The 24,982-nt window shown below is 39.6% G+C and overlaps 1 protein-coding gene across 1 annotated transcript; it reads right to left on the bottom strand.

The window, feature by feature from the left end:
* Positions 1 to 6,361: 6,361 nt before the first annotated feature.
* Positions 6,362 to 24,890, bottom strand: ndufs4 (NADH:ubiquinone oxidoreductase subunit S4). The gene is made up of 5 exons (XM_086315002.1): positions 24,733 to 24,890; positions 22,081 to 22,159; positions 8,151 to 8,323; positions 7,969 to 8,042; positions 6,362 to 6,555 (listed from the first exon to the last, which is right to left on the bottom strand). Exons 1-5 carry the CDS (start codon positions 24,813 to 24,815, stop codon positions 6,452 to 6,454), a joined length of 513 nt encoding a protein of 170 aa, XP_086171128.1. The 5' UTR covers positions 24,816 to 24,890; the 3' UTR covers positions 6,362 to 6,451.
* Between the last annotated feature and the right edge of the window lie 92 nt (positions 24,891 to 24,982).

Genomic DNA, 24,982 nt, shown 5'->3' with positions numbered 1-24,982 from the left:
TGTTCTTCTACACTCAAGTACCCGTGATGTCCAAAAACACATCAGTGAAACACACTATCACTGCCATTTTTTTTGGTTTCGGTGCCACAGAAATCCAGCCTCCAAATCAGGAATTTCAAACTAATTTTACGTTGTGGGCCACATACAAGCTACTGTGTTTCACTTTTAGTGAAACAACACGATAAATGTGTAAATTCTGGTAGTTCATCAGCCAGACTGTCCTGTAAAGAAAAGAAAAGAAAATGTACTTTTTTCTGTGAACTTACCATGAAAAGCATAAATTTACATAGTAGATAGTGGAAAAACAGGAACTTTTTGTCATTTAATTGTTTATCTATTACTTAATTAATTTGGTGTTATATGAACGAAGGGATATTTTTAAGAGAAGGAAAAAAAAGCTCTAAAATTTGTGAAAATAGAGTTAAAAGTTCAAAATCTGTGCACTCCTTCAGATTTTCCAAAGCCGTCCAGGTTACAAGAGTTTTCCGGGCTGATTCTGGCCCCCGGGCTTTATGTTTGATACCTCTGCTCTAAGGAATAAACCCTGTATCAATGCACATCTGAAAATAGTGTCAAACAAATAGGACTGTTTACTCCTGTTAGTGTAAGGTTTGCTGAAGCCATGGAGCCCAGAAGCACTGGGGAACTATACAGCCTTCCTTATCTCAGTCACCTGCTCTTATTTTTTAAAAAGATTTGCCTTCAGTGGAAACCATTGCACTTGAAGCCTAGTAACACAATCAGAACAAAGGCATTGGCTTTAAGATATGCACTAACTAGGATTGGTCGGTGACAATATCAACGTGTCAAAGAAGAAAATTCATTTAAAATTAATTAATGCCTCTCGTCTTATCCTTATCCAGGATTTCAGATCAGCCAGCCTCATTTTAAAATGCAGTCCAGATTTGGATACGATTATCTGGAGAATGCTATCTAATCCACGAGTCTTTGCATTTCCACCTGGTATTAAAATGTTTCTCCTTATCTACTTCCTTCCCACAATTTGTTCTGATATCAAGCTGCAAATTATGTAGGTGTGACTGACTGACCACACATGGTGAGTTTCAGGTAAGTGGAAACAACACAGCTTTTTCTTCCCCCCTTACATCTCTGATAGTTGCTGCTTCTTCCTGTGGTCTCAGTCAGCCTTGTTTTAGTTGGCAAGATGAGGTGGAGTCAGGTGACCTTTCACCTTTTGAGATTGGTTTTCTGTTTTGCTTTTTTCCCGCTCTCTCTTGTTTTTAAATGTGTTTTCACTGTACAGATTACTTTTACACCTGGTTGAAATGAGATCACAGCACCACCTCCACATGTGGCCCGGCTGATAAGTTATCCAGATACAGACTGCATGTTCATATCAGATGTAAATGAGGTAGGAAATCTCTACTGTCACTCCAGCACAGTAGATGTTAGAGGAGCCTCTGTTTAGAGGGCTAAAACTATCAAATAACTCCTTCAAATTTAAGTTTTTTTGTGAAAATCTTTTTCAGGATAATTCCCAACTGGGCTCAATCAGCTCGCTGCTTCTGGTTAAAATAAATAAATATTGATTTCAATTTTAAGTGTTTCGAATACCTTAAAGAAACTCTATTCAGATTTATTGTACTGGAGCGGCAGACAAAACATACACTCGCTGGACACTTTGTGAGGTACGTTTGCTGGTTCTGGGTTTGGACCCCTTTTGCCTTCAGAATGGCTTCAACTCTTTGTGGCACAGATTCAACAAGCTCCTGGAATCATTACTCAGACATTTTAGTCCATATTGATATGATAACATCACACAGTTGCTGCAGATTTGTCAGCTGAACATCCATGATGCAAATCTCCTGTTCCACCACATCCCAGAGGTGCTCTGTTAGATTGCAATCTGGTGACCGGCGAGGCTATTTGAGGACAGTGAACTCATAGTTATGTTCAAGAAACCAGTCAGAGCTCGTTTAAACTTTGTGACATGGTGCATTAATCCTGTATTATTAGGAGATTTATAAAGGGATGAACATGGTCAGCAACAATACTCGGGTAGTCTCAGTTGGTACTAGGGCACCAACACCGCCAGCCTGAACCATTGATACAAGGTGGGATGGATCCATTCCACTGTGGTCTTCTGCTGCTGTAGCCAATCGCCTCATCTGTGTTTTGAGTTCAGAGATGCTCTTCTGTATACTGTGGTTGCAGTGGGTGGTTATTTGAGTTTCTGCTGCCTTCCAATCCCGTTTGCCCCCTCAAGAAGTCATTTTCATCCAGACTGGATATTTTCTCTTTTTCAGACCATTCTCTGTAAACCGTAGAATGGGTGTGTGTAGATCAACAGTTTCTGAAATACTCAGACCAGCCTGTCTGAAGCCAACAACCACGCCACATTTAAAGTCACTTAAATCCCCCCCTCCATTCAGGAGGTCATCTTAACCATGTTTACATACCTAAATACAGTTGCTGCCATGTGATTGGCTGATTAGATATTTGTGCTAACCTTATAAAATGGGTGGTGGGTGTAGATGGCACACAGGTTTGAGAGGTAAAACTATATCACAGTATCAACATACAGTAAAGTAAGGATGATGAATAATCTGTCAGGACGTTTCCAGCTTTTGCTTTTAAGACCTCGCTCACTCTGTACTTGTTCAGTTTTTCAAGGTTCTTGGCAGGCAGATCACTTCAAGCGTTTTGGAGAGTTTTCAAGTTGTCTTCATGTCTTCTGTCTCTTCATATAATCTCAAGCTGAGCGCATGATTTTTGAGATCAGTGCCGTTGTCGGCGCCAGACCATCTGCCGCAGGACTCACTGTTCTCCTTGTCACTGAAGATAAGTTTTTATGACTCTGTAATTGGGCTTGTTGTCACGAAATACAATTAATTTGGGAACCTCCTTGATAGTTTTGCTTGACTGATGACAACCTAAATATCTAAAACGTTTGGATAGTATTGTATATGATGACATAGTACAGTTTCTGGAAACTCTATTAGGAACTTTTTCTTAGCTGAAATAACCAGACGGGAATGTGCGTTTCTGGCCAATCAAAACAAAATGAAATACCTATGATACGAAATAAATCACAAAAAAACAGAAAGCTATAAATCAGCCCCACTCATTGTTCTTTATTGTTGCCCATAAAGAACTCATACACAGAGATAAGAAGAGATAGTTGGAAAAAGTGCTGTGCTTATGTGCAATTCTGTTGCAGCATCAGTTCTTATAAATTTTAGCCTTTAATGTGTGATTTAGGTGAACTGACACAAAGTCAGAAAGCTCCTTTTATTTTCTTTCATAGGAATCAATCTATGAAAGAAAATAAACGGAGCCTCTTACACAAACCTATTAAAAGACAAGCCTGCCAAGCTGTTTTTATTGTCTTAGCATGTAATAAGATAATTAGTGCACGAGTCTGTAGTGTACGCAATGATGTAAGAATAACAAACAGCACACTTTAGGTTCTGTTTCACTGTTACTTGCTGTGAGCTCTTGTTTGCATAACCAAAAGTCATCATTAATCTGTGCCTTTCAAAACAAGCTCGGGTCCACACAGTGTTTGTGATGAAAACACACAACAAAGACACACACACGAGGAAGCTGGTCTTTGGCTGCGGACGAGGCGGCTTGCGTGCCTCGCTGCTTTGGTTGGGGAATTCACAGCAGAGGGCGACCACAGACAGGAGTGATCATCAGGTCACTGAGGGCCAGAAAGCAGCGCGTGTGTGTGTGTGTGTGTGTGTGTGTGTGTGTGTGTGTGTGTGTGTGTGTGTGTTTGTATCATTTAGAGAAGCTCGGCAAATAACATCTTGGCAAACGTTCAAACTACAACTGTCACGTCCAGCTGCTGAGTAGAAGCAGGATGCTTGGGCTCAATGATGATCTTTATGCTGTCCAACAGGGTGCGGATGGATGGATTTATTTCTCTTAGTTTTATGATAACAGCTTGTAGTCTTCTCAAACAGTAAATAAAACAATTCAATCAGGATTTCATAGATTGAACACTATTTGTAGAATTATAACTTCTACAGAAGTGTCCAAACTGCTTACATTTCGCTGTCAGTGCAGTTAAATTTGAATGCAGGATTGAAGTGTGTCTCCGACTGCAGCAGCTGCTTGGTGTACGTTCCAGCTGGTGAGGCCAATTATTACTTAACCCATAATACAATAAAACATTATGACACTGTTAGTGACTGAAAACACTACAAAACACTAATACCGGTAATGAGCAGGTGCTTCCCTGGCGCACATCCAGCTCTACGAGCCAGATATGCAGTGTGTGTGCTGTAGTGTAAATACACTAATTTGAGTACAGTGAACTCAACAGTGAGCTGCATACACCAGCAACGGTACCAGGTAGGATGTGAGGATTAAACGATGCTTAGTTGGTACTATATAGTTGGTAAGAGATCCAAGGTGTGCCAAGTAAATATCCCCCATGCAATTACACCAGGAGCAGCAGCCTGAACTGTTTTGCTACAAGGAAAGAATGTTGCAGAAGAGCCTGTGTCAGTTGTAGCTTCAGTTTCTTGTCTCCTGGTGTTGTCTTCTGCTGCTGTAGCCCATCTGATACATTCAGAGATGCTCTTCTGCATACTTTGGCTGTTATTCGTGGTTAAGTTGTTGTTGTCTTCTTATCTGCTCAAAGCAATCTGGCCATTCTCCTCAGACCTCGCTTTGCTAGGAGTTTCTGCAATCTGATTAGATATTTGGGTTAACAAGCGGCTAAGGGGATATGCTCACTCACAATGCTGTATTGAGTGTATATACTGTCGCTGTGAACCTAAAAGCTCAGGCAGCATTAAATCTGTTGTGTCCAAGAGTTTTACAATGGCTTGCTTTGTGGTTGACATCTGTGCTCCAGTTTTGTTGAGTGAAATTCATGCTCTTTATTTGTACAACAAGTGTCACTAAAAGCTGTTTAAGATGTTTGCTATTAGCTGCTATGAGCACCACAAACATAATGACTTCCATCTTTATTCACCAGTGTGACAGCAGAGCAAGATTCATGCATAATTAGAAACTAGGAAACAAGGTTACAAGGAGTAACACCATTTTGTGTCTCCTAAGGCCTGAAAGCTCACGTTTACTGATGAGAGTCGTTGCATCGCTGATGTTTGCGTTGCGGCGATGGTCTCGAACAATGCCACTGTGCTGCCATTCTCATTTCACCTAATTTTTTTGTGCTTATAGGCAAAGACTGTAGGAATGCTTTCAACTTTTATGGTACAAAGTTGTGCCAAGAACGTTTTCCCCCGCTGCGTCTCTGAGGGGATTTCAAAGGGGAAAAGCAACACATGCTGTCATTCATGCCCTGCTCTTCAGATGGACCATTACGCTCATATCAGATCGGCACTTTTGATGTGCCGAGTGACAGAACAAAATAAATAGCGAGCACAAGGCTGTGAAAGATTTGCAATGCAGTGCGGTAATTAATGAAGGTCTATACCAATTAGGCGCCCATGATTGGTGTGCGAATATCAGTGCAGTCACGCAGGTTGGGGGACTCGGCGCAAAGTAACACCACTGTTTACTGAACACAAAGAGCAAATACAAGCGCTGGCAACTAGTGCGCTGCCAAGTGTAAATAGCTGGAATTTTAGGGAATTTATGACTAAAGTTCTGAAATTGACCTCCACAGTGAGACCAGCATACTTTTATTGGCTTGTGTTATTTGGCTTTCAGGCAAATAGCATTTCAAGGCCATTGAAACTAGAAGAGTTTGTGTGATTCATGTAAAACAGATCTGATCTAAATCTTATTTTTCAGCATTACAAGTCTTATTTTCTTTTATTTCTGATTTCAACTCATCAGGATTTGTAGCTTTTTACTTGCCATTCGGTTAAATGAATATTCGGCAAGGTTCTAAGATGCTGTTTTTTGTTTTGTTTGTTTTTTTTTTTTATTAAGAGAAATTAGGCAACATTTTTGATATTTTACAAACCTAAACTATGAGTGGAATATTTTCCAGCTCTAATTTTATGTGGATTATTGTTCCAAAACTTGTGAAATCAAAATCCAAGTTAGTGTTGCACGCCTCATTAAATGATAGTTAACATTTTTTTGGATTTGGATTGTAAAAGAAATGACTTTGCTGCACAGATGTTGCAAGGTCCTATTTAAATTCCAGTTGTGCAGCTTTCCAAACATCGAAACAATCAGGGTAACCGGATGGAAACAAACACTCACACAGGAAAAATGTCACTGCTTTTGGCCTACAGACGTATTTATCCCTGTTTTTAAACAGGTTCAGATTGTAATAATACCGTCCCCTTTGTTTTGCTGTTGCACAGCTCGACTTGGAGAGCAAACACTTCATTAATTGGATGGACTACATTAGGTAGTCGGTAATGAGGTGAATGTTTGAAGAAAAAAAGCGATTACGACACAAATGTTTGGTTTACTCATATAATTATGCATTTATTGACAAGAATCATACAGGTCTGCTGCAGGTCAGGCCACCTAACAGGTGGGCGTCTTCAGTTTACTTGGCGGACCGCCGGGTCCTCTTGTCCCAGGAGAAGTTTGCTCCGTAGGATTTCACCCGTGGCTTTGAGGTCCTCTTGTCTGTTACGTCGTAGCTCCAACCTGAAAGAAAACAGAGTAAGTGATGGGGCTGATAACGTCACGTATGTTCCTTTTGGACGAGCTCCAACCGCAATGAGGTGTTTTGTAGACATCAACGACCTGTGTGTAGTCAGAACGGCTCTAATCTCTTCGGTGCAATAAACAGAGTAAGCCCGTTTCCTTTGCTTGGTTTCAACAAACTTTCCCAGATGGTTCAATTCTGAGTCAAAAATGAACTTGATTAGAGCTCCACAGAAAACCACCTCATTTTGTTTTACTAAAACAGGGCTGTAGTCGATTGTCTAATGAGCTGGTTGGCCCATTAAAAGCATTCCTTTGATCTTTTATTAGTTGGTATAAGAAAGGTGCTTGGATCCCCACCATCACCATTTTTGGTTAAAAAGGTCAACTGGGAACACCAAATTAATTTTTTTAAAAGCAAAGTTACCTGAAAGAATCTGGTCACAGGTACATCTCCCCTCACAGTTTATATATCCCCTGATATATAAATAACTATATACTGTAAATGATTTATATGTTAAAATATGCAAACATGACCGTGGAAATAATGATGTTACCGCTCTGGATGGTCAGTTGTGTTAGATGCAGTAGCTGAGGTTGTTTTGACACCTGCACAGTTTAATCAAACTCTGGTTCGTTTCCGTGCGATTCGTTTGTGCAGATGTAAACACAGTAAACGCACTCAGGTGCAGTAAACGGCACCGAGACCCTTCAGAGGAGGTGGCCTCGGTCCACTTCCAAACAAACTCCAGAGTGGTTCATTTATGGTGAGAACGTGAACAACCCTGGATCCAACCCAAACAGCCTTCCCATAGCCCAGGTATGCTTTGCTTTCTGGGTCAGAAATACCAGAAACATGCAGATTACAAAACTGTAGCAACTAGCCATAAAATCAATGTAAAATCTGTTAAGTTTCCACTCGCATTCTTAGCATTTTGGTTAATTTTGTGGGGGTTTTTATGTGAAAAGAACCCTAAAAATCACAAGAAAAGGCTAAAAGCATACAAACTCAACTGATTCAGACCAGAAGAAATGAGTGTGTACACTGATCCATTTTAAGTCCAGATACATCATACATGGGGTTAATGCCACAAAACTACTGACAACACAACTCTAAACACCACCAGCAGTATCTAACAATGAACCACTGCCTGTCCAACAGTCTGCTCACTTCCCTGCTGAGAGTTATTTGTCTTGCAGCCAGAAACAAATGACAAAATCCAGATAAAAACTATTTACGTGGTTGGTGAGTCAATACATGGAGATTGTATGTATCATAAAATCGATGTGCCTGTTTGTAGAGGACTACTGAGTGGTGAGACTTATTTCTCTACTTCTTTGTTACAGTGTTTTGTCACTTTTAAAATGATGAAACAGATATATTGTTTAACCAAAGGCTGAAAAATTCTTTACCATTTTTCTCTGCAAAAGCAATGGCATCTTCCTTGGAGGAGAATGACAGCACCATATTGGACAAGGGATCAGCTCTAAAATAGAAACACAAGGCATTAGAATCCAAAATTCAACAACTGTGTGCAGAGGTTCTATAATGTCAGTTTATGTGCTGTAGGAATCAGGAGGTGGAAGGTTCTCACGTTGAGGACCAGCCCATCAGTGGGTTCTCCCAGCGCTCTCTAGTATCAAAATCCATCTTCCACTTTTTGGTGGTGTTCACGCCGGACTGCATGGCTGTCCTGGCTGGCACAAAGATGTGAACCTTACGAGTTTTGATGTGCTCCTCTGGGACTCCTGTCAGAGTGGTGATGTCCTAAAGGACACAGAAATTAAACACAATAAACTAACAAAACACCAGGATAAAAATCTAAACTAGGAGAGTGCTTCTAATTTCTAAAGTGTGGCCTCATTTGACCTCATGACTATCCAGCATTACAACTGATGTCACGCACCAATTACTACTTGTGTTCTGCAAGTCACTTGTAATAAACAATGTGAAAACAACCCCTCAAATGCTCCTTTTCACGTATGCTTGTGTAACAACTCCCTCCCAACAGAAGCGTGGTTTACAGCCTTTGGTTGGTGGAGATGTGAGATGACTGAACACAAATGTGCTGCAAATCCTGTTGGTTAGCCAGGTCTTCCTCTTGATTATCAGCTGTGATGTTTTGATGCATGCTCAATCATCCAGGTAAGTAAACCTCCAAAAGTTGATTCTGTTCTCCCAGTGTTTTGTGGGAGAAACGTTTTGTCACTCACTCCCAGCCCATTGTTCCTTCAGTGGTGCTAGTTTCAGTCATTATGCAAATATACTGTTTATAAACCTGCAGGCAGCTGAGACTGAAGAAGTCACTTGGATGAGTGACGAAACGTTTCTTCCACAAAACGTTACGTCCAGATGAACAGAATCAACTTTTGGAGAACTGTGATGTTTCACTGTTAACTGGCAACTGTGTGACAGTTTAAGCTATGCAATGAAATACTTTCTCTTGGGATTCAATTAATTACAATTACTACACAATAGTAGTAATCACACTGGTTACTGATGGTGTTCTGCATATTCCAAATGCTGACTTACAACTTTCCAAACTGGAAATGCAAAACGTTCATCTTCATATTAGAAGTTGTGCCTTTTAACAACCAGAGCCTGATTTTTTAAGAAGATGACAGACTGTGAAACTTCCAGCAGACAAGTTGCACAGAGTAAATGAAAAGCTACAGAGAGATGGACAGCTGCCATGTTTTAAAGGGTCAAACTTTTACTTTGTGAAGATTGCAGCCCCTTCAATCTTCACCTTAGCAAATGGGAAGATATCTGTGCATCACATGTACCGCTTCACAAACAATTTCACCGATTGGATCCCACTCGGTCAATGGCCAGCCTCTAGGCCTTCATGACTTTGGCTTTAACAATTGATTTCACAGTGACTCATAACCAGTTGGGGAATGCACATTTTCTCTATTTACCAGTTGCTGCCCAGCAGTCGCCAACTGAGCTCTAGGCCTGTGTGACTAAGACTGAAAACTCTGGCAATTACAGATTTACAAGAAATTAATAAATAATTTCCATTTATTAAAAAACAAAAACAAAACAACCAACCCAAAACCCAACAACATGTTTTTGGTTGCCAGCAGTCCACATGAAGTGTTCTATTTTGATTAGATTATTCATGACTTCTCTCCTTGCGAACATTAGGAGTTCATGCGAAACGTAAGCTTTTCTCAAAGAAAACACTTGATGTCAGCCTGCAGATATAAAAAAAAATACAACTTTAGCAACATGTTTTAAGAGCTCAATGTCAGGAGAACAGAGGTCAGGAAAATGTTTGATGGCCATAAAAGTTACTTATGTAATCAAATGTTTCATGTTTTATATTTTTGTACTTCACATCAATCTCTTAGATTTATTCCCACTGTAAAATATTAAGGTGGAAAAAGGGGGTTCAGTACATCTTTGATGTCAAAGAACAATAAAACACAAAAAAGTCTGAGAATTGAATACTTTTTTTTTTAACTTTGTTTTATAGGTGCCATAAAACAAGCTAAAGTTTGGGTTGTTACTGGCAGCACAGGTGTGAATAACTATCCCTGAATCTTTCCTCAGCTTTAACCTGTCTGCATTGGTTTGGATATGTTACTAAGTCAAATATACATGTGTACCATTTCAATGCTAAATAGTAACAAAATTTGTGATTACATCACATATATTGTTAATTTGAAAAGAGATTTAAAAACAAGTATTTCACATGTAAAAGAAAAATAGAAACAAAATAACTATTTTTAATGCTTTTTTATTAATAACGAATTAATTTGCCTTCATTACCTTTACTATCGTTCTCTTTTACACCAATACCACAACAAACAGTTGTTTAATGTGTGTAAAGAGTATATATTAGAGCCTTAAATAGTTCAAATTTTCTTTTTAATTACTCTGAATAATAGAAATCAAGGTGTACTCCTACAACTGTGACAGGATGGAGTTTTATTCTATTTTTTCCCATGTTTTTGTTTTTGTGGTAGTTCTGCATTTTCTATTTATTTTTTGTTTTTTAAATAACATTTTTTGCACATGTTGACATTAACAAAAAGTCACCATTACTTGTATATATAGCAAATCTCTCTTGGCTTGATTTTTTCATGAATACATTGCCAAGAAAATACACAAAGGTGCATGAATGTACTTGTTGCTGTGTAGGTCTGGACTTTGTCTGCAGTGGTACTGGTTCTTGGGCGTACGCACACTTTGAAAAGGTCAATCGTGAAGTTAGAGAACAAAAAAATGTAAAATATAAAACAAATATAATGGCCATCTCTGAAATTAATTCCTAATCCTCAATTAGTTGCAGACCTTCATGAAGTAGGACAGCACGACAATTGGATGAGGGTGCACTGAATGCATATTCCTGAGCAACTGGAGCCCCTTGGAGCTCCTATCAAAGATCTGGTCCAATTCTTCAGGGAATTAGCAAACAAGCAATGGGAAGTCGGCGACAAAACACAGATGAACCTCCCAGCACGCAGGCAGCAGCCACCCAAGACTGAGGGCTTTCCAGGGAGCTTTCCTTTCAATACAAGAATTTTACACATTTCAATGGCCATTACAACTTCAAAGAATCAAATTTTCATCATTGTCTGTCATCTGCCAGTTGATTTGTAGAAAGGGGTCATTTTGCATGAGCTCCACACAAAAGCCCGTCTTCCTCTTGGCAAAGGAGCTTCCAATGGTATTTAAGCCTAGTAAATTACAGGTCCAACTGCTAAACTACTGCTTGTTTCAGTGAAACATCTTTTGCCATGCAATCATAAACAAGATCTGAACATTGAAAAGATCGTTAAAATGAAAGGGAAAAGACGAACAAAAGGGGGGAGGAAAAAAACCGTCACAAGTGCTTGGTAATTATTTCCGGCTGCCCTATCTACTTAACCCGAACAATTCCTTCTTGTCACAAAGAGGAAGAAAACATGTTCTCTTCACCCAGAGGGGGTAATGGTTCATGACACAATAACACACAAGACAGTGTTAAACAGCAAGAAAATAAGATGAAGGGTTTCTCCTTTTTTTTTTTTTCCAGCAAGTGATCAAAAATGCTTTAAAATGCCTGCAAGTTGTAACTTTTTATTTCCAAAAGGCTATGCTCCAAAGGTTTCTCTATTCTAAAAGAGAGCATTAAGAAAAACTTGCAGAGTTTTATAAAACGTGGAATTTCTGGTCTGTTCTAGGCGATTGAACCCATTACGTCCCTCTATGAGACACATTAGAAATAACACTCTTGGGATCAGCAGGCCACACTATAGTTACATGTAACTATTGTGAAAATACGTGACATATATGGTAAATTGTTGCAATAATTTCTCCAGATGTAGCGCAACCTAAGGTTGGGTGTGGATGAGCACAAAAAGGGAGAATGTGTCAAAACAAACGCTCTAAATCACTGAAAAACCTCTGCTTGCTTATTTGGCATTGTTTGCAAAAATACAAGTCTAGACTTCTGATATTTGCATGCATTACTCTGAAAGCTTGGAGGGTTATCGGCATAACAAGCTCACCCACAATACCCAGATTCACAAAAGGAACGATTGTGGCTGGAATGCAGTGTGTTCCCAGGAAGACTAGAGAGGACCGTCACAAAAGGAAAACCCACACGGTGGGCACTTTTTCTTCTGCCATGTACAGGAAGCGAAATGAGAACTATCAAGTTTGACACTATTCACAGGGCCTTAACGGGACCCTACAATACCTGGCTGGGCAGACAGAATGCAGGGCTTAACAAAGAGGGGGGGTAATGGCTGGCAAAATCTCCGTCACGTGAAAGCGTGTCGATATTTCTGACACCTCCAGGCTACGTGCCAAATAAAGAGCACAGGGGCTTGTCGCTGTGGGGCCACTGGGCCCACCAGAATGCTGAAAGCTAGTACCCCTAATTCTCCAACAGAGAACTGGGATGGAAATTTTTGGTGTAAACAAGACAGAAATCTCAGTCTGCTTAAGTCTGGTGGAAAAACTGTAGGAAGCGGTGAGATACCAAAGAAAGAAAATGATAAAGAATAGTTTTATAGAGGGAAGCTGGATGCCCAAATACCTCCAAATTAAACATTTGTGAAATGTACTGTTTTTATTAATTAGTGCAGCATCCATTCAAATAAAGTATAACCCAGGTTATTTATGTAGCTCCACTTTACTGATGTCCACTCTAACACATGCAGGCAATCATTCATTTCTTGAAACGAGGCCACCTTTACATTCGCTAAATGTGTACGTGCCTGTCTGTTAAGTCTTGGGAACTGCTCATCCAAACAACATGAGAGAATGAAGTCATATATCACAGGAAACCAAACATAACACATAAATAAATGTCCATCTGTCTTTGTGGAAATCAGTTTGAGTTTTAGATCAAAGTGACAACATTTCTGGCTGGCCCACCTCCTTTTAAAGGCCTGTTTGAGGGTGAAGTCTTGGCTTTCGGGTTAAAGTCACAACTAGGTTTAGGTTAGGGTACAGGTTTGGCCATTAGTTGTGATGGTTGACATTTAAGATGTGTGAGACTTGGGAATGAATAACTATCAATCAAAATGCTCACAAATATAGATGAACACACATTTGTATTTGTGGCTCTCCCAGCACTCACACACTGTGGGGAGCAGACAGCTGTTGCTCAGAAGGAAATGCAGATAGAAAAACAACTTTGACCCAAAATATGAAAAGCACTCCTTCAAACAACCTCAAACCTGATTCTTTACTCATACGGGTCCAAAATATTGAATATTTTAAATACAAAGACTTGCAATGTCTATCTTCCTGACAAAGGAATCTACTGGTCTAATTTCCATTTATTTTCATCTCCTTCTTTGGTCATTGATGATCAGTTCATGTTTGAAGGAGATGAACCAGAACCAGATGTGCACCTGGAAGTCCAGTTTGGACAACAGATACTTGAGTTTGAAGGTTTATCATATATCAGCAGCCTGCATAGTAGTGAATAATTTATAGAAGCAGTACGTAAAAACTTTGGAGAATTATTATGGTGTTAGTTCTTTTATTTTAGCTTCAAGAAATACAGAGTTCACCTTCAAAACTAATATACAGGGATGTGTGTTTATGCATTAAATATCTATATTCAAGAAGCTTGTACACCAGTCAAAGATGTTTCTTTGCGTAAACTGACTTGCAACGACTGGTATAACTGCATCAAAGTCTTTAAACCTGGCACGCTGAGATGACAGCTCTATTCTCAAAGCCATCTTCAATCAGACTCAGTTATTTTTCCAAATATAGAAACCAGTCGCCAATGAAGACAAAGACTACAGCCTATTTTAATTGCTGAAGAAGTCAAGATGCCGGGTGTGGATGTCTGTTTCTCCAAGTGTTCTTCCAGCCTCCACTCTTCCCATATTGTTTAACCGATCTTGTCAGCTTCAGATGATTTGCAGGTGAATGTCTACATTTCCTGCAGTTCATTTCCCACAGTTTATACAAAGGGATATAAAACCCACCTTTGCCTGCTCTGTGATATAAAATGTGTTTTTCATATTATTCCTGATATTATCTGCAGATCTAATCCAAACACAATAAAGGTTTAAGGATTTTTGTGGTATACATTGCATTTCTGAAAAGGTAATGAAAGAGATCAAATGTATTTTACCCTAAAAAGTGGTTGCCAAAAAGATTTTAAAAAAAGAAAAAAGAAAAAGAAAAGAAAGAATATTGAAATCAGTTTGTGAAGAATGTTTGAGAAAATGTCCAAGTAAAGCAATATAAATGATAAATTTTATGATTTATTTTATTCATCTAATTCCATTTTGATGAAAATATCTACTGCTTGGAACACAGACTAGCTCTTTATGCTGCAGAGTACCCAGGTTTGGCAAAGAATTAAAAACAGGTGCATATAAAGACCTTCTGTTTAATCACTCAGTGAACTAATTGCCCCTGTCTTTTCACTTAATCACTGGATACTCCCACTGGGTACTAAAAAAATATTTATTTAAACATAAAATAAAGGAATGCCACATCTGTTCTTACAATGATCCAGGACGACTTGGTTATCAGTTATGAGAATGATCAGCTCTCCAATAAACCAGATAGGTGAGAAAGCGTGGAGAACAGGGTGGATACAGATGATTGATTTCAGGGTTTCAGCCAGAGTACAATAAGGCCAGTAGCATATATGGCCTTACGTGACCCCCACAAGGCTGCAGTTGTAGCTGGGTTGTTTTGCATGAGCCATGATACTTTTTTACCTGTTCAGCTCATATATAAACATTATCTGGCACTCTTCTGCTGGCATATACAGCACTCTTCTTTCAATTTTATCTTCCAAGGAGTCATTTTTCAAAGTAATCCTGAGCAAAAGTTGTCCAGACTTTCTGAAGTCTTTATAAGTTTTCCTTTAGAGATTGGTTCCTTTTTCAATCAATTTCAGTCAGGTCTTTGTTAACATTGGACACTGACCTATGAATCATCCATAAATGAGCATTCAACATACTCAGCGTTTCCAAAATTTCTAACTGCCAACAATAACGTGGAGCTGCTGGTATCAAATGATCAAGTTTGATGGTGTTGAGCTTTTACACTCTGTGCTCTCTGGTCACTACCCTGTGGCTCCTCAACCGTACCGGCAAGTTTGGGAAGTTTGGAGGACAGGTCAGCACTTTGGGCTTTTTGTCATGTTTAATGCATCTAGGATGGAACCACAAGAATGCCAGGACCAAAGTTTCCCCAGCAGAACATTGCAGTGCAATGAGATAATCGCTGTTATTCACTTCACCTGTCCTGGTCTTAATGTTGTGGTTAACTGGTTAATGTCTGTTTCCCTAAACAGCCCTGCTCACATTACCTAAACATTACTACTGGCGTGCTGTTTTTTTAGACTTGTTAAGGTTTCCAGTTCTCAGCTGAAGTACACAGTGTGTTTTCCAGTTAGTACAGTAACCAAGCAAACAGACAAACAAGCAAACAAAGGATGACTAGCTCTGGCAGAACATTTCTAGCGTCACCGTCACATTTTTATAGACACCAGGGCTGCCACCACACAAATAAGCTCATCATAGGATGTATACCTGTATGCCAAATCTATAACTTGGCACCCAGAGGGGTCAAAAGGTCACCAAAGCTGAATCATGTTGAGTCAGCATGTGCCGAAAGCCCAAACACATCGCCCCTAACGCCCCACTGTCCAGCCCACACCCAGACCAAGAGCCTCACTCATCAGCCTCGGCCGGTTCCCACCTTCAGACGTCTTTGAAGTGGAAAAAGTGTGCCAATTACTGACTGGACACTGGGGGCATCTCTAATAGAAACAAATATTATGCTGCTTGCTCATGTGTGGGAGTGGTTCAACATTGGAGAACAAGAAGCAGCTGGTATATGAAAGTCATCTTGTATTTCACATTACACATACTGGTAAAGAGAGGAGAGAGGAGGGGTCATTTATGAATATTTTGGATGCAGACACACTTGTTTGTCTGAGCATCTCAAATGTCATTTTATAATAAAACAATTTATAAATAAACCCAAACTATGAAAATGCGTCAAGCAAAGACTTGCCCCGTTTCAACTGAATCTTACTGTGAGTTGTGAGTATCTTTTTAAGTTTCAAAATCTTAGTGGAGTACAAGTTTGTGAGGAAAAACAATTACTTAAAGCTATAAGACAGAGCAACACTATTTAAGCATCATTTCCTAGAGCATGTTAAGGCGGTGGTGGTGGTGGTGGTGGGGGGGTTAATCGTCTGGCACCTCACATTTTATGAATACCAAAAGCAGCTTGCAAAATTACAAAAAGAGCTGGTAGCTTACAAGTAATGAATAAATTGAAGTGTTGTCAAACAGAAGTAGCAATCCTTTTTCATCCAATCTGCAAACACAACACTTAGCAGTTGGACACTTCCTAAAACTCCCCAGCTGAGGAGTCCTCTTCAGAGAGTTAGTCTATGGAAGAGAGTGCTAATGAATGAAATACTATTTAGTTGATGATACATAATAAAACCTCTTGTCTGCCATTCATCAAAGACCAACATCCTCTCAGCCACTACTTCAAACTTGAGCAGAGATTTTTTTTCGTACAACTGCGCCATGTAAGAGGGCAAGCAGACAAAACAGATACTTAAATTGTCTATGTGCAAAGGAAGGAGGAAGGCTGGAAGAGGAGGGAAGGGAGGGAAAAGCGGGTTGATGGGGTGGTGAATGTGGTCTGCTCCACTGTAGGTCACTCTGTCTCTGAGGCTCGACAGAGGATATTCACGCCTGTACTGCAGACTTAAAGTGGTGGTGCTCAATGTCCTCATAGCTAGAATGGCAGTTTTTGTGGGTTTTAGTTTTTTGTTTCTCCCCAATTTCCCAAGTGTGTGTGTGTGTGTGTGTGTGTGTGTGTGTGTGTGTGTGTGGGGGGGGGGGGGGGGGGGGGGGGGATTATGGTGGTGATTGAAGGGATTTTGACACTTGCAAAACAATTATTTTGTATCAGGGAGTCCGACAGTGAAAATAAATTCTAATGTTTCAACTACAAGATCGTTCAATCTGATTTCAATTTCTGTCTTTAAAAACAACCGACAACAGGCTTTTAGACTCATCTATCTTACCGCAATAGAACCCCACATCTTTTAGCCAGATGTGATGTCACATCTTGCCAAGCAAATGCTGTTCTCTAAATTATATAAAGAAATAAAGAAACCCAAAAACTTATCAAACGTAAACATGCCAAGCATCGAGTGAACATACCTACACTCTCCTCTTGCCGTCGTCATTCCGCCTTTTCACTCAATTCCCCACGGTCTAATAACTGTCCTTCTCTGGCTAATAAAACCCTAGTGCCTTTAGAGAACTCTATAACAAGGCTTCACAAGCGCTTTAAGATTATGGTGTTGCCTTTATGTGGACAGAGAGAGCGCGTTTGGCCACAGCTGAAAGAGAAGTAAACGTTCTGTTTGCAAGACTCAAGCGTTAGTGAGAGATATTGTATTGCATATTGAAGCAGCTGTTATGGTTATAACCACAGTTGTTTGTGCAAAGGACCAGAGAGTAAAGCAAAAAGGCCTGACTCTAATTGACTGCGGTTGTAGACATTTCGTATAAAGCTGTGTATCACTGGCCAGCCAGTCGGACACTGGGAGCTGCCCAGCATGCTTAATCAAACAGTAATTACAAACAAAAGCAGGTCAGCATGGGCACGCCGGGGAACAGCTACGGGCACTGGTGGACCATCACGCACGTCCTTTTCTTTGGCATCATTTCTGAAAATCAGCCAATGGCCCAGAAATTTTGCTCATAAAAGTCAAACTTAGAGCTTTAAATGTGGGGAAAAAGGTGAAAACACTCAAATCCTACAAAACCTACCTAAAGAAGTTTACAGTCAACCCTAAAATCAAAATCATCTCCTCTGCAAAGACTTTACTGTAAGTAAGGCTCTGTAACATATCAAAATGCTATTTCAATTACAAATTTAGCTTTCAATTACTATTCAAGCAAAAAAAGAAAGAAAAAAGAAAATGCAAATACTGTTTCAAGATGATGCCTTTGCTTGATTCTTTTTTCCTCCCATACATCTAGTGTAAAAAAAATGCACTTTTTTATACTCAATAAATCTTTTGATTTAGTGTTTTCGCAAGTCTAAAATGTGAATGACCGTAATAGGCATGGCATTATTAAATTGTTTGTTCTGCTTGGTCAGCAGTTTAAAACCCAGCTACTTTACTTATTGTCATATAAGATGAACAACAGAAGCAGATCGTCATACTTTTTTTTTTTTTACAATTACTCTTAACTTGGAAAAAAAAAAAACCCACGCAATTTTAGTGAATGACACTTAGAAAGGCAGTTTCAGAAAAGCAGTTGGACTTATCCCTGTCAGTATAAAAACTTTCTGTGACTAATCAGTACTTAAAACTTTTTTCTGTCTGCAGTCCAAATCACTTTAAATGTCCTTTTCCCTGATTTTTGACCCAGCAGGAGATTCTAAATTCGTCTGTAATGGAGATGGCCAAACACAATGTAGAGATCCATGTTCTTGTAAAGTCTGCATTTTCTGGACACACGAGAACTAAGGACAAGATAATGAGTATCAGACAAATGCTCATGCAGAGTTTTTGGAGTGAATTCAAAATATCATTTGCCCAGGCCAAAATGCAATATCATCTGAAAGAGGTTATTCAGAAATGTTCACTGCACAACGAGCAGCACTCCACTTTCTCCTCAGGCTGGTCGAGAGAGACGGCGTGCAAACCCTGAATAACCTCTCAGTGGATCGAGATCTTTCTTTGATTGGTCAAACCAGAAAGCAATTCACACTTATTGACAGCCTGATGAATGACTAGCGTGCTGACATATGCTGAATGCCCAAAAGGGAGAGTGCTCTCAATGCCCTCTACCACGTGAGACGGAGGCCACTGTACTGTAAACAGCTGAGGGCCTCTCTTTTCGGCCTGTCTGGGTGAACATTAGAGTACTTCCCCTCGTCGCCAGTAACAGCATGCTACAAAGGAACCTCTGTGGCCAACAACACTGAAGTGGCCACTGTCTTTTTCGTGAGTCTCAGGGTGTCTCACAAACTTTTTTCCATGCTAGTTTCTTTTCTTTCACCCCCCCCAACACACACACACATTTTTTAGAGGCCCTTTTTTTCCTCTCCTCTGCTGTGCCTCTCTGTGGCCCCTACTGAGAGGACAGAGACAGACACTCCGCCCAGCCAAAGGTTTGTCTGCCAGTATGGCCAGCTTTGGTCTGGGACAAAAGCACACTGACGCTGCCCATACTGCTCCCCCGCCCCAAAACAAGTCCACAACAGACTCCCACATTCTCCCCAAACTCACTCTTTCTCCGTAACCTTCTAATTCAACTTTCTATGACAAAGCAGTAATGTCAAAGATCAGTCTTTGTTTTGTACAGTTGGTGCGTTGTTAACCACTTCAAATGCTTGGTTATCACTGTTTAGACTATAGTTCAGCACTTAATGCTAAAACAAAAAAAGATTAAAGCGAAACAGAGCTATACCACATCCTAGAAAAAGTAATTCAGTAAAGTAACCGTTGCCTGGTCAACTAGCTTCTCTCTGACTGGGGCTTGATTTAAAAGGAACAGTTCTTTTGGAGCAACAGTATTCACCCAAAACAGACCAGTCATAGACACCATGTAAAAGAAGAAAAAAGAAGAACAGGGCTTCATAGGGATTTAATCTTTCAGCATCTTTAAGTAATCACATTGAAAGTTGCTTTCTGAAATTGCTTTCATAGAGGTTACGCAAGTCAGAAACTAGGCCAGAAACTGTAGACAGAAATGATAAGAGATTTGAAAAATCCTAAATGTCAGATGACATTTTCTTGCCCTTGTGTATTTGTGGACCCAGAAATCCATTTTGATTGCTCTTAAAAACTACAAAAAACCCCCCAAAAAACCAAAACAGACTTCACCATAGGGCTGCTTAATTAATCGAATTTTAATCACGATTACGATCTGGGCTTTCAATGATCATTAAAAATGACTGAGCCGATTATTAGCCCCTCCCTCGTGCTTTACTCTCGCGCTGCTCCGTGTGGCAAATCGAGCGCACCTCTCTGCATTTCGAACACGTGTAACAACAATTAAGAGCAGCGGTCTCCAACCTTTTTTGCGCCACGGGCCGGTTTATGCCCGACAATATTTTCACGGACCGGCCTTTAAGGTGTCGCGGATAAATACAACAAAATAAAACTAGTACCGGTACCGAAAAAAAGAAGATTTATTCATAACACGTGAAAAGACCAAGGAAAACCGAGTAAACGATAAATACGATAACAAAATAATGCTGAAAACCGATAAAAACCCTGAAAACTGTACATTTCACACCTGAGCCTCAACTCTCTCATACCAAACGACTCACGGACCGGTACCGGTCCGAGGCCTGGGGGTTGGGGACCACTGATTAAGAGGACCTGAGGGAAGTTCGGAAAGCTAAGCAGAAGTTATTTGGAGAGGAGAGTGACTGCCGTTGGTTGAAAAGAGAGGTAAAAAAAAACTTCGGTGGTGTGGAAACATTATGGGTTCGCGGAGTCAGAACTCATTTTTCATTTATTTTTTATATTGCAAACATTTGCACTGTTATCAGTATTTGCACACTATTTTATATTATTTTTTGACAATCTTTAAAGTCATTATTCAATACATTGTTAAATAAATATCGTCAAATAATCGAGATCTCAATTTCAGTGAAAATAATCGTGATTATCATTTTTGCCATAATCGAGCAGCCCTACTTCACCATTTGCCCAAGCTAACCCTGATGAATTTTCTTAATTTGCCTGACTAACAATCCAAATTCAAAGAGGTTGCAAGACAGATGTGCTGCTAAACTGTTTCTACACATTACTTCCCTCACTTGTAACCTGGTTTCGTGTGTGCATGTGTAAACATCAAATTCTAATTTGGATAATACCACTCCATGAAGCTTTTTGTGGTTACAGAAAGCGCTGTGAAAAGTCCTGATAAACTGTTTGCAGCGACTTCAGCAAATGTCCCAAACATTGCCCAGCATTGGGCACTACAGGCACATAACACTGCCTACTTTGCAGGTCAATGTATGACACAGAAAACAACATTTACCGTTCTGCTGCATCGATTTAGAAAATTCTGTTATCACCCAGCTGCATTAGGAGCTATCCTAATGCAGCTGCGTACTTTACTGAATGAAGGCAGAGTAGATGAAGTCGACAAGTCTAGACAAAATCATTTTGTTGGGTATATGCTACCAACAAAACAGGCTGACTCGGGCCTGTCTGTTCTAAATTTACATTGAAAGAGTAGCACAAACCAAGCATTATGAAATATTTCTGTCACGACAGGCAATAAAACTATTATGCAAAGCATCTGATAACTGCTGATGCCAAACAAAGAGCCCTCAAACAACTGATGAATCTGTGAAACTTCAGAAAGAGCAAAAGAAATCACGTGTTACTGTTAATGATCACAGTAATCAGTCACTACTGACCCAGGCAAATGTTCAAGCAGGGAGGTACTGGCAGGGAAGCTGATATAAAACACATACTGCACATGGTATGGCAATACTTTACTATAGTGCCCCCATTTTTTGACTGAGTATTTGAAAGCACCAGAGACTATAGTTTTTGTTATCATTAACAAAATAATTTTGCACTATTCTGTGAGATATTTTTATGATTTACTGTATCCACATTTATATCATTGGGGCATTCATAATGTAAAACCCCCCCAAAACTATACATTGTAAATGGACTGAGTGAAGATAACTGCATTACAGTGTGTGAATATTACTCCACTTCTCCTGTTAGAAAAAATTCCATTTCCTCAGCCATTCAAATAGTTGTAGCCACTTCTTTCATGAACTGGCATTTAAACCTAGAAGGACTGTGAGGATAGGAATAATCAGAGCTGTGAACTGAACTACAAATGATGATATTCGTCATCACTGTCATATTGTTACAAAAGCCTACTGTCTAGGACAAGTTCAGTTTGGCAGCAGATGACAAAATTTTTTAACAGTTTTTTTCCCCCAGCAGAATAATTGGAAGACAGAAGATCAGATAAACACCGATGTACAACTCAGATTGAGCAGGGATGAATTCTTACCAATTTCTCATCAACTGTAATAAGCTGTGTATCTTGTCCTGGTTTCTCTGCCAGTCTCAGTGTTGATGTGCTTGTAGACCTGGGAAAAAAATTTAATTGTGATTACAAGCTAAGCACAAAGCACCAAAAGTACACAAGTGACAAAGAAATTACACAAACAAGTTAAGCTCTGGAAATGCTGACGATCTTGGAGGAGGCGGTGGGATGGGGGTACAGTGAAAAGGAAGCGACAAGGAGGGAATCCCCCCCGCCACTTATTAGTTCTGTCTAGTGAATCTCTGGCAGACTCTCGCTCTCATCCTAATGACAGGACGTGCTTAATGTTGGCTGTAGTCAACTGTCAGGCGAGGACTGTGAGGCTCTTTGTCAAAGTGCAGCCGTGCCCCATCACAAAACGGCAACGTGCCATCACAGAATGGCACGTTCCATATATTCATAATTTTGTATTTATTTCAAATGAATGTTAAGATTTCACTACAGTCTCAGGTCTGATTTTTTCAATAAAAACTGATTTTTAAAAAAGAAAAGACGAATATAGTTTCAGGTGTAATCATTGCACAGCTTAATCACATGAATAAAGTCCTACTCTGCATTTTTCCTGGCATTGAAGGAGCTTTGGGGAGTAACTACACATGGGAGTATTCGTGATGACAACATACAGATAAAGCAATGATTCTTATACCTTATTTAACCAAAATCTGCACACTTTCCTTTGATTTCTGACCATTTAAATAAAAATGTATATCATGTGTCTGTAAATAAAACCCAAAACTGGTTTAAGAATGAAACAGAGTAGTTCTCCCATTGTTTTAGATTTAAGATTTTAAATATTTAACACTTTTTAATGCATGGTAAAAGGCAGTTTTTTCCCTTTCTTTTTTTTTTTTTTTTTTTACCTCATCCACCCACTTCACCTCTGAATCTGTTTAACTGTGAGCTCAGCTCTGTGTGTAAAACCACACACAGAAATCACACATTTAAACAACAACAACAAACAAACAAACAAAACAAAAAAACAACAACAAACCACACAATCAAGGTGAACCTGAGAGCAGGGGAGACAAAAGTAGCAAAACCCATCAATGACTGAAAAACACAGCATAGATGACTGGGTATACATTTGCTTTTTCCTTTTCGCCCTTTGGCTTTCATTTAACTGTTATCCCTGTCAGTTTCTTGGGGTAATAGGATGCTTCCTCATCAACATGGCTGAGGAAATACTGTGATTTATCCAATCACTCATCTGACTTTTAGATTACTTCAGATTTTGCCAAGAAAATACTGTGCAAGTCAATGATTTCTTATTATCTCCATCTTTCCAGACTCTATAAAACAAAATAAATGTCTTATTTCATTTTCAACATGGTTACACTACATATTCTAATCTGGTATCTATTAATAACCTCAGCTAATGCACTGCACATAATGCCATTGTGTGAATAATAAAAGTTGTAAAAGCATGCATCGTATTATTTCTCTCTTTAAAAACTCCCAAAGGAGACAGTAACTGTGAATACAACTGTCAACTGTTGTAACAGCTTACAGAATCATTTCTGATGGAAAAATCCAATGGCATTTATCAATGACAATGGTGAATTTTTAATCAGTTGTGCAACATCAATTCTGCTCTGACTAAATGTTAAAAAAAAAAAAGTGATGAACAACTGAAAGTCTATATTCTTCTTCTTTCAGCTAAAGGGGGATTTAATTTAAAGATCGTCAACATCTTCAACTGCCACTTCCAGCTCAGCCTCCTCTCTTTCTCATTCAAGATTTTAGAGGAAGACTTGTAGGAAATGATTAAAAAGAAATGCCGATGACTGCCAGGCAAGCCATCAATTAGCGACCATCGCATTTAACTGTCCTTACTAACCGGAAATATGAATGCGGAAAATATTGTTGTATTTAAGTATTTATGATATGGAGGTACTCTTTTAAAGTGTCACAAAACCCACTAACTGTGGCAAATAACTGTGTGGTAAAAAGTGGCAAAAAACACAGTGGAGCAGCACGGGGGTCAGTTTGTTTAAAATCCTTCCACAAACACAGGTAACTTTTCTTGGTGTTAGTATCGTTGGGGTCTGGTGGCTACATGAATACCTCAAACTATAACTTGCAGATTTGTTACTGCGAGAGAAGCACTGTATTCTATCAATAGCAGTGAATTACTTTCATGCTAATTGTTAGCTTCCAGGCTCCCTACAGCTGATTGTAAGGTTAGCTGTCGGCTGAGTCACTTATTTAATAAAGTTGTCTCGGTCTGGTATGTAGCACGTGCTGTGCAGACCAGTGAGCATCATTTAATTGTGTTAGCTTTTAAACTGATTTCTAGCTCGCCCTAGCATTAGCCAATTAGCTGGGCAAGCAAGTGCTGTAAGGACAATGACATTATCTACAAGCCCAGTGTACTACAAGATAAAAGCGTGCAGGCGCTGACGTTGTTTAGTGTATAAAGTCTTCCACGTTAGGTGCGAAACCTCTATTTTGAAAAGAGAAAAAGAAAAATCTTCATTAAAGTGCTCTGCCGCTGACAAGCTAACAGACACACGGCTTCTGTGCTGTAGTCGACTTGGGAGTTAAATAATTCAAACAAACTCAGCTCAGAGTATCAAGTGCGAACAGAAACCTGATAAACAATTAATATGAAATTACCTGATAGGATTCAAGAACATTTTAGAAGCTGCATTAAAAGCAGACAAACGTCCCAATCCGAGAAGTGACATTGAGGACGCCATGACTGTTGTCAACGATGACGTACGGTAACCGCAAAGGAACAAACAGTACGCGCGGGTGGCGGAGACAGCTGGTACATGAAGGACTTTGCCAACCGAATTTTTGGATGTGTCACATAGCACACCAAGGGACGCCCAGACATCTACTTACGCCAGTGCTCTCTTATATA

Source organism: Aulonocara sp. 'chitande type north' Nkhata Bay, linkage group LG12 (assembly GCF_057382095.1).
Source record: "Aulonocara sp. 'chitande type north' Nkhata Bay isolate Kocher_YH1m ecotype deep benthic linkage group LG12, A_spYH_male_GT1.1, whole genome shotgun sequence".
NCBI classification, from domain to species: domain Eukaryota; kingdom Metazoa; phylum Chordata; class Actinopteri; order Cichliformes; family Cichlidae; genus Aulonocara; species Aulonocara sp. 'chitande type north' Nkhata Bay.
Note: the sequence above shows the minus strand (reverse complement) of the source record. Positions and strands in the feature narration are given on the sequence as shown.

Excerpts from the sequence above, each read along its gene's own strand:
- ndufs4 (XM_086315002.1), bottom strand. The coding sequence starts at position 24,815 with ATGGCGTCCTCAATGTCACTTCTCGGATTGGGACGTTTGTCTGCTTTT. Across the intron at positions 22,160-24,732 it reads ATGTTCTTGAATCCTATCAG|GTCTACAAGCACATCAACAC; the intron begins GTAATTTCATAT and ends TTTTTTTCCCAG. Across the intron at positions 8,324-22,080 it reads TTACAGTTGATGAGAAATTG|GACATCACCACTCTGACAGG; the intron begins GTAAGAATTCAT and ends TGTGTCCTTTAG.